General features: G+C 30.2%; 1 protein-coding gene across 1 annotated transcript; it reads right to left on the bottom strand.

The window, feature by feature from the left end:
• Positions 1-262: 262 nt before the first annotated feature.
• Positions 263-3,798, bottom strand: LOC101245035 (subtilisin-like protease SBT1.7). The gene is made up of 3 exons (XM_004234608.5): positions 2,327-3,798; positions 1,854-2,239; positions 263-1,773 (listed from the first exon to the last, which is right to left on the bottom strand). The coding sequence occupies exons 1-3, from the start codon at positions 2,893-2,895 to the stop codon at positions 413-415; spliced, it is 2,316 nt and encodes a 771-aa protein (XP_004234656.1). The 5' UTR covers positions 2,896-3,798; the 3' UTR covers positions 263-412.
• Between the last annotated feature and the right edge of the window lie 7,100 nt (positions 3,799-10,898).

Below are 10,898 nucleotides of genomic sequence, written 5' to 3' on the forward strand. Positions count from 1 at the left end.
TCATATCCTCAATATGCTGCAACTTACCCTAATATGCGCCTTCCACAACCTCGATCTAAGATAATATCCTCGATATGCTATGTAGTCCCAAAATCTAGGCTCATAGGAAGTACTCCCAAAATTTTGAGATTATATTCATTATCTTTAGCAACCAGCTACAACACAACAAATTCAAGTTATTGAGCAAGATTGTAAATGCAAGAAAAGAGAACTAGTTCTTGAAGAATCACTGTACAATGAGGCAAGAAAAGGCAAGTCAATCTTCCTGAATGCATACAGTTTTCCATGTCTTCCATCAAAAACATTTAAAAATACAACTTTCAACTTTTTCATTAAAAATTTAGCAGAAAACTATAGTTAATACAAGTAAACAACAGAGCTAACATTCGAAACTCAGCTATCAGTAACCTCTTCATGTCCAACTTATGGCCACTGGACTACTCACTACATGCTTTCCATCTGACCACTCAATTCGAGCATAAACATTTTCAGTTGATGGCATTGAAGGAGCAGTGAAAGTCACGGTATATGATTTCTGCTCGTTCATACGAGTAAAAGCCAATGTTTCAGGCTCAACCACGACTTTCACTGAGTTGCTTGGTTTAATAACATTGACTTTGTATGTTCCGGCTGGTCCAACATTAGTAAGTGTTCGTGTGTGTTTGATTGAACTAGAACCACTTCCGCTGCTTGCAGTCATTTGTTCTGGAAATACAACAGCAAATGAAGGGTAATTCAAATCAGCGACACGAAACTTCTTATTTGTTGCACAACTAAAGGGTCTTCTTGCAACACTATTGATCTGGATTGATGTGTAGTTCAAGGCACAGAGGAAATTCAGATAATCATCAGCCTTCAAGTCGTAAACAAGTCCGGGGTTTAGTGCTGCAACAGGATCTACATGTCCTGCACCATGATCAAATGGCGTGGATGGTTTTCCTGTCACAACATCTTGGAGTGCACCTCCTTTCTTGTACACTGTATAAGCCGTGGTCATAAGAGCTGAGCGGATAGCTGCTGGGCTCCAATCAGGGTGCGCTCCTTTAAGCAAAGCAGCCAAACCACTAACGTGAGGGCACGACATAGACGTGCCCGAAATAATATTAAACTCAACACGTCTGTCGTCCTCGGCCAACCCTGTCGGACCAGCTGCACCTGTCCATCCTGCAAGAATGTTAACACCTGGTGCTATGATGTCTGGTTTCAGAATTTCCTGTGTGATCGAGTTTGGACCTCTGGAGCTAAATGCAGCAACCACTGGTGATGGTTTGATCCCCACCTTAGTTCCCTCAAAAAGAATAGTGGCTGTTGGATTAGGATTCGAGGTTAAGTAATTCTTGATTGCTTCCCCTGTTGTCTGTCCAACTGACGTTGCTGGAATCAAATGAGCATCAGCAATTAGCTCATCCCCATTTGCAGCGGTATTAGCCAAGACCATACCGGCTCCACCAGCTGCTTTTACCACAGAACCCTTTTGGACCCTGGGATTTATCCCACGGTCACATAGAACAATTTTTCCTTTAACTTCCTCAGGAATTAAGGTACCCGACATGCAAAGATTACCATTTGTCATATTACTAGCATTACCAGCATACACGAAGGGAAGCATTTTGCTTAGTGACGAAGCCCCTTTATAGAGTGAAACACCGGAGAAATTCTTACCATTGCCTAGACTTACATATGCAGGAAAATCACGGTCCAATGTCCCTGCACCCACAGTAGTGATCCATGGTGCTACATTGGACAAACTGTAAGGACTAGGACCAGCATTACCTGCAATAGCAATTATGCCTCAATCCAAATCAAGTTACAATCGGCTATATGAATCCGACAAGTTAAAAGAAATAGTATACCTGCAGAGCAAGATACTAAAATCCCTTTCTCCATAGCAGCAAATGCACCAATGGCGACACTATCTCTATAGTAATCTGAATTACCACCACCAAGTGACAAAGAAAGTACATTCACATTATCATCAATGGCTTTATCTAAAGCTGCTAATATATCAGAGCTAAAACAACCACCAACCCAACAAACTTTATACACAGCAACTCTAGCATGGGTTGCCATTCCCCGAGCATTACCAGAAGCATACCCAAGGAGACTAGCACCCTGAACAACTGAACCAGTTGCAGTAGTAGAAGTATGTGTTCCATGTCCATCGTCATCCCTCGGAGATTTCGATTCTTTCGATACATCAATCGGACCCAAAGTAGATTCATAACCTTTAGCAAAGTACCTATTTGACACACAACAAAAATAATGCTACTATATTCACACAATTCAATACAATTATTCTAAAAGTTTCAACTTCAAAAAATCTTACCTGGCACCAATCAACTTTCTATTACAATTCTTGGAAGTGAAATTAGTACCAGATTCACATTCCCCTTTCCATGAAGCTGGAATGGGTCCAAATCCAGTATCATCAAAACTCTTACTCTCAGGCCAAACCCCAGTATCAAGCACACCAACAATCACATCACCCATCGCATTCGATTCAGGAAAATAATCAGCACTTACATCAAGACCCAAAAAGGAAGGCGTCCTTGTCGTATGAAGTTCATACTTCATCTCCGGCAAAACTGACAAAATCCCAGGTTGATTCTGTAAAGACTCTGCTTCCTCAGCAGTAAGCCTCGCAGCAAAACCATGAACAGCATTGTTGTAAACATACAACATTTCAGCAGAACCAGAAACTGATCTCAACGACGAATCATACCAATGAGTATGATCTTCAAAACTCTCTGGCATTTGTGATTTCGCCATATGAACAATGAAATTACTCTTCATCATATTCATCCCCGCTGAAAAATGACACAAACCCAGAAGAAAAAGAAGGGATAACACTACAAATCTCAACATTTTTCTGGGTTTTGCAGTATTGAGTTCCATGAACAGAGGATATATAAGAAATGTGAAAACAGGGAAAATAGAGAGTAAAGATAGGGACGGTGGTTATTTGTTTGCTACTGTGAATGATTGAATTTTATTTTTTCAAAAAAAAAAAAAAAAAATAAAGATTACAGCCTTGCAAAAAAGAAACAAACAAACAAAGATTTCATGTTTTTCTTTTTCTTTTGGTTTGAAAATACAAATCACACTTTACCTAAAGCAGTGATCACTCGCTGCTAATAATTTGGTTTGGATAGTATTTTTTATTATTCCTCCTATTTTAAGAAGATTAAGAGAAAAATGAGTTTATTTTATTTTTTTAATCACAATTTTAAAGTTTTGATTTATTTTTTAAATTTTGTGTTTACTTAAATACTATTACATGAATGAAACGGGAGGGAATAGTAACGTTGGCATATAATGATATTAGTTATATTTATATTAGTTATTATTTTCAAGCATATTTAATTTATTATATTAAAAATAATATAATTTGCATAATATCTATTAAAAAATTATTTTGCAACATACTATCCGTGAAAAAATGTGGAAAATACCTTGAGGAAAAATGTTGTTTTAATTGTATTAATATACTAGAATCAGGGGTAGAGAGCTAGGTGAGGTTTATGAGTTTAAACGAGTTCAGTAGCTATTTTGTAGACTTTATATTTATATTAGAAAATTAAGTAATAACTCGTGAACTCCTAAAAGTACTATTCCTTTTTTTTCATAAAAAATGATCTGTTTTGACTTGATACGAAGTATAAGAAAAATAAAAAAAACTTTTAAATTTTGTGATCTTAAATTAAGTTATGTTATGTTAAGTTTACAAAAATTATCCTTTAATATATAGTCTTAAACATGTCAACTGAAAAATTAAAATAAAAATATTGTCAAAATAAAAAGAAATCATTCTTTTTAAACACTAAAATGAAAGCAGATCGTTTGTTTTTAAACGAATGAACTAATTGACAAGTCAATGATAAGAATGAAGAAAGAACCCCCAAATTTTTAATACTAACTCCGCTTCTTATTAGAACCTTATATATTACTAATAGCATGATTTTTCATGAATTAGTTTATGTATATTGTAATTCCAAATAATGTGTTTAACTTATGAATACACTAATCCTGTGTTTATATTATTTTCACTAATTTACTCTCTCTACCAATAGATTTTTAAAAATAATTTTAAAATCGTATGAATTAAATTATTAAATACAAAAATAGAATCGAATCACGTAATAAACACCCCTAAATTATTGAATATTCTTGAAAAGAATACTTCAATTGTGATATATTTTATTAATAAATGATTAATTTATTTACCTAATCATGTTAAAGAATACCCTCCAAATATTGTGCCAAAAAGAAAGAAACAAGAAATTAAAATTTCAAGGATATGTTTTTTCTTCAACACAATAAATGGATAAAGACAATACAAGGGGGCATACTCCTAAAGACAAGTCACTCACTTGGTAATGCGAATTGCTTTTTATTTAGCTTTTTATCTTTCACTTTACCTCTATGTGTAAGAAACCTATAAATAAATATCTAATTATTTTTATTTGTTTATACCTTTTTTCAGAGACTTTGGTACTAGAAAGATTGGATTTATTCAACATGGTCAAGTGGTGGTCCAATTAGTAAAACTTGTACACTAATTAGAAGCATAGTACCAATGTATACGGAGATCTTCGAAATTATATAAAGAGTGATACGATTAGAAATAAAAATATTTGAGAAAAAAGTAAAAATAATTTATAAATAATAAAAAATAAAATAAAAATAATTTGAACATATAAAAAGAAGTTAGTATATTGTGAGTCATGGGAGATTAGATTTGATAGTTTTAGAGAACGTAAAAATATAAGCGAAAAAAATATGTGTTATTTTTTGTACTTCGAAGTTGTAGTTAATATGACTTTTTATTTTTGAGTAAACTTTGTCTTCTTTTTTAATTTTTTTAAGTAAAAAATTCGTTTAAAACAATTTTTCTATCTCCTAAGACACGAATAAAGTTTATGTATATTTCTTTTTTCTAAATCTCAAACTACAATAAATATATTAAAATAATTATACTTTAGGTTGTTCGAATTTTTTAAAAATATTACGACATTTATGTCCAATCCTTCAAAGATATGCTATATTTGGAGAATTTTACAGACACCCCTCAACATTTTCAAAAGTCCGACCAACACAGGTTAGGATAGTCTAAAGGCTTATTTAATAGAACAAGTTATTCATAAATTAGTTATTATTATCCTAGCGTCGATATGAATTAAAAATAATGTTAAGATCTCGAAAATTTAATTTTAAAATAGATTATTTTTACAATTATATCCTAATCAAATATAAAATAAATTAATTTTTAAAAATTAATTATTTTCCTATATCAAACGAGTTATAAATTTATTAACTAATAAGTTCGAATAAATCTAATAGTTGAACAAGTGGTGGTTCTCGGGTCCATACATAAAAATAATATATGTAGGTTAGTTTTTAATTAGTAGTATGTGTGTGGGTGAGAATGAATAAAAGTTGGATAGTAGGTGGGACGTGGAAGTTTCACTATCCAACCAACTCTTCATATCTCCTCTACCGCCAAAATTATTTTAATCTCTATATTATAATTAATTTAAATTTAAATCGAAAAATCATATTTTTATATAAATATTAGAATGTTTTAATAGTATTCAAGTTAGTTTTCACCTTTGAGATATCTTGAATAATTTCAAAGTCATTTATTATCTTCTATCATTGAAAATATCAGGTAGTTTTATTTATTAAAAGTTAATAAATGAAAAATAAATTAAAACCTAACCATATTTTCTTTGCCTCTGTTAATAAATGCTATTTGTTGAAAGAAATAATTCAAACTTAAAACTTTCTTATTAGATAAAGGATATGTGGAAGCAAATTCAAAATTTTATTTATAGATTTTAAATTTTAGAAATGTAAGTTATTAGGTTATGAAAAAATAATAAAATTTTAATATAAAAATATAGAATTATTAAATTTTATCAAATTTGTAATTAAAATTATGGTTCCAAGAAAAAATATGTATTGTCAAACGGCATTTAATCACGAAAGACAATTTGTTCTCGACTCTCCACACTTTGTGGTGAAGAAGACATACAATATTTAGGGTAGGGACAAGTATTAAATATTCCTACTATTACAACATTATTATATTGTTGATAAAAAGGATATATTTTCTATGTTTTTAATTGCAAGTTATTCTATCAAATAAATTTTATTTGACGTTTTATAAACTCTAATCCTCTAGGATATTAAATGTTAATTAATGGAGATATTGAATGGTGATAAAGAATAGCTTAGTCAAAAGAATTGGTCTAACTTATTAATATTTATCGATATATAAATTTTTATTACATAAGTAACTAGCATTTATTGTTATAAGAGATAACATGTTTTATTATTTTATTTTAATTAAAAATAATATATGGATGTATTTTAGCTTAGTTGAGTTCAATTTAATACGAACTCAACTAAGCCATTAAAGGTATAGATTGAAAACAAAATTTTAGTAGATAAACTAAGATTAATTATAACAAAAATTATTATTAAAAGACGTTTATAAAAATAATTCCTGTAAAATCTAAAAGTAGAATACAGAGATGCAATTTCAATATAAATGAGAATCTGGGTCTGAACAATGGACAAGTGAAACTAGATGAATCCATGGTAGAATGGAAAAAGCAGTTCACCCTTAGATTTGAAAAGCGTGAGACTCACAATTGAGGTCATGTATAGTACTTACTAGAATATGCCTTATATTTAGTCAAAGAAGAACAAATATAATATCAATATACAAAATTAGGGGTGCTCATGATTTGGATAAAAATCAATCCAAATCAAAATACAAAACCAAATTGATTTAATTTGGTTTTTGATTTTAGATTGGTAAGAATCGATAGTATTTGGTTTGATTATGGTTTTGTTCGAAAAAAATCGAAGAAATAACCGACTCAAATCAATAAATTATATACATAAATTTTATTACTATACATACATAATTTTATATTCATAAACAATTTTAAAGATTTAATATACGTTTCATCAAATTTATTTATGATTTACTTGTGAAAAAAAAATGTCCAAGGTGAGAACATTTTTCTTATTGGTTTCATGTATATGAGTGTATACCGAAATTCTTTGTGGGATTGAAAATGTCATTTCTCTTCCTTCTAATGCCAACATAGTGAATTTTGAAGTTTTATTCAGTAAATTCAATGATCGAAAATTCTGTAATGACATTCACACTAGCTATTTTTTCGTTTGAATGGATTGTTGTCACTTTTTTCACGTTTTGAATGAATTGTTTTTTTTTAAATTTTATGTATGGTCAATAATCGAACCAAACCAAACTAAAACCAAAAATAAGCAAACTGATAAATGTACATTATATTTAGTTTGGTTTGATTTTGATAATTTTAAAATTAGTTAAATTGATTTGATTTTAATTTTGACCAATAACCGACTCAAACCAACCCATGAACACCCCTTTACAAAATCAACAGTATGATGGTAGGATTATCAGTCAACTTCAAATACATGAAAAATGAAAAGATAATCGAAACTTAGTAAAACTAAACAACATACATATATTATCCAAGTCAGAAAACATAAACATGACTCCTATTAATCACCACCTGACTTAAAAATTACAGCATGTCCAACATCATTACAATAAATAAACCCGATTCGTTCACGAAACCAACACACATAAAATAATCAACATGTAACGTGTGTGAAATTCGAGTCAATCAGTATAGAGCCTTCAATAGAGATGCATATCGGTTGGTTCGATTCGGTTTTAAAGTTAATTGATTTGACTTATTGGTATCAGTTTATAAAAATGCTAAACTGTTATAGAATTATTAAAATATTGACTTATTGGGTATTGATCGTTATCAATTGTTGTTTTAACCATTAAAATTTGATATAAAAATCATTGAAATCACTTAGAAACAAGGTGACAAACCAAATGAACCATGCACATGAGTTCAATTACATCTTGCCTAAAAGCAATCAATTTTACATTGCAGAATAACAAGTGTTTGAGACAATAAAAAATAAAAGTAGGAAGGTCAACTCCAAGTCAAGGACTTTATATACAAAATGGTATATATATAATTATTCGACATACTATTGAGTTATTGGTTAATCCGTTAAGAAAAAACCTTAAATCGTTAAGAATCGATAACCCGGTAACAATCAAAATTCTTATCAAAATTGTTAAATCAATAACCAACCACATATTTATATAAAAGAGAACTCTAGGCTCGCCTATGTGGCGCCACTACAAGCAAGATTTTCCTTTTAAATTTATTTATTTCCAAAACTAGTATTCCTCTTTCATAAAAAGATGTGACTTTTATAAAAGTTGCGACTTCTTTTAAAAGTTGTGACCTTTATGAAAATGTGTTACTTTAATGAAAAATTGCGACTTTAATGAAGGGTTGCGACTTTATGAAAAATTGTGATTTTTTACCAAAGGTTGTGAACTTTCGGATGGGTTGCAACTTTTCTAAATAATTGTAATCTTTCTTATACGGCACAATAAACATTTATTCGCACTACCCTTTGTTGTCTATGAATAGAGGGGTTTCCTCTCATTTTAAAACAACAAAAATTTTGATCTACTTCATCTAATTCAACCAAATTAAATATTCGTGTGTTTTGCTCCTATTAAATTCTATCAATAAGTTGGTAGATAAAATCGTTCCATCCTGAGAGGATGTAATTCTTTAAACCTCTCGTATTGGAGGGAAATAGTTTTCTTAATGGGGGTATTGTGCATTCACTGGACTCAATTTTTTTCTTTCTATTTCATTTTATTTTAATATATCCTGATATTTTTGTTACACTCATTAATTTATGCATATGATATTAATTATTGTTTTTGAATACATGTTTTAAACTCTGTTGTTTATGTTTCTGCAAAATTATTGTCTCCGGTTATATTGAATATGTACACATATAGTATATATTCACTGTACATAAAACAATTATTGTACTCAGTTCCAAGAATTCATGTTTTGATATTCTATATGAAATTCTATAACTTTAAAGTACTATATATAAGCTTACATATTATCTATTTTTACATATATATGAAATTTCTCACTTATTAATTGAAGAAATTCATTATGCAAGTTCAAAAAATATAAATTCTTTCATGTTCAAACGTAAATATTTTACCCAAATTCTTTTAATATGTTATTTTTCTTTTAATGTTGATTAAAAAAATCGATGATTTAATATTTCGTGAATAATTCATTAATTAGAGGTTCTTCAGTTATGTGCTTAATGACAAATAATCAAATTCACGTTGGAATATTGCTAATATTTTTTAGAGGACCTATTTTTCCATTACTTTTAATGTATGGATATTTATAAAAAATATTTGCAAGTTCAAAGCAATTATTATTTATGATTGCGGGAAGCGCAGAAAAATTACCTAGTTATTGATATATCAATAACTTTTCTTTTTAATTTGGGTTATCAATTTTAGTTCAATTTTGAATAGTCTTATGAGGTACACGAGTCAACTAATAGATATTATGTACCAAGTATGACACCTTAGTCAACATATAATATGTACTAGACGTGGTACATGAGTTAACCGATAATCTATACCAAATGTGGTGCACGAGTCAACCGATAGTCACAACATCACAACCACAAAGAACACAACCGCACTTGTAAGACCACAAGTAATCAAGGCAAGTTCATTTCATGAGATTTGACAACAAGATATCATTTCACATTCGTCCCTTTTTACTCCTTAATAATGTATTATACAAGCAATACTAATGAAACAGTTATGAGGTGAATTGAAAAATAGCTAAATAACTCTACGATCATCTATCTTTAATCAAATTTAAACCTTCTCTACGTTATAAAACTTAGCTTGTTTTTAACCTATAAATAATAAACAACACAAAATCAATAGAAAAATAGCCTAATATATCCAGATTATCCTAATCTCAAACCCCATGCCATCTCATGAGGCCTCTTTTCTACATTTATAAAATATAAAATGTTAAATAGAGACCTCATGAGGTCTCTATCATGAAATTTCTGAAAAATTTAATGCAAAAAAGAGATCTTATGAGGTCTCTTTTTTTGGAAAAAAAAATAGCAGCTAATTATTATTTCTGCGACTTCTCATCACTTGTCATTTTAATTCAGTACCCAAATCAAGCTCAAAGAGCTTCCGAAAATCCATTGAACCAATACATTTACTAAATATTCTCTTATCAACTCAATTGCAACTCACCTTCAACATAATTCTATATTAAACAAAAATCAAGATATCCATAAGTTATATAATACATTGCAATGTTATCATGTATTCACAAAATAAACAATTCTCATCACAAAATTATAAAGTTAACAGAATTATCCATAAGTTAACTTAGATTATCTATCACAAGTCTAAACTTAACTAATGTGGTAGTGTGTTTGCCACATAATCATCATTTTCTTCATCACTACTAGACTCATGTGTCATATTTCTTTATTGACCATACACTGGTTATTGAGTAGGTTGAGATTGAGGAGGTCGAGGAAGGAAAGTGACATCACCGAAACAAGGGGGAATCCCTCCTGAAGCAAGTAATGCATCGAATTGAGCCTTAAGACCCGCAAACTGTAAAAGCCTTGTGGAAATTATCAGGTATCTCTAGATTTGAATCAACTAAATCATGAATAAGGTCAATCACAGAGTCCATTGAACCTTGAGGAACATTCCATTATGATTTGATACTTAATAATCTAACTGCAATAGACAACTGCGAGTGTGGACTCCCCTCATATAAAGGCCGACTAGCAGCTTCTAATTGTTCAAAGAAAATTTTACATTCAGCATTAGGAGCTTCTTCACCTTGATTAGCAAAATCAAAATCAGAATGCACACCAAAAGCATCTTTAACCATGTCATCCATTCTATAATTTTGTGCATTAGAATTCAC

The sequence above is a fragment of the Solanum lycopersicum genome, chromosome 3 (assembly GCF_036512215.1).
Source record: "Solanum lycopersicum chromosome 3, SLM_r2.1".
In the NCBI taxonomy this organism is placed as follows: Eukaryota; Viridiplantae; Streptophyta; class Magnoliopsida; order Solanales; family Solanaceae; genus Solanum; species Solanum lycopersicum.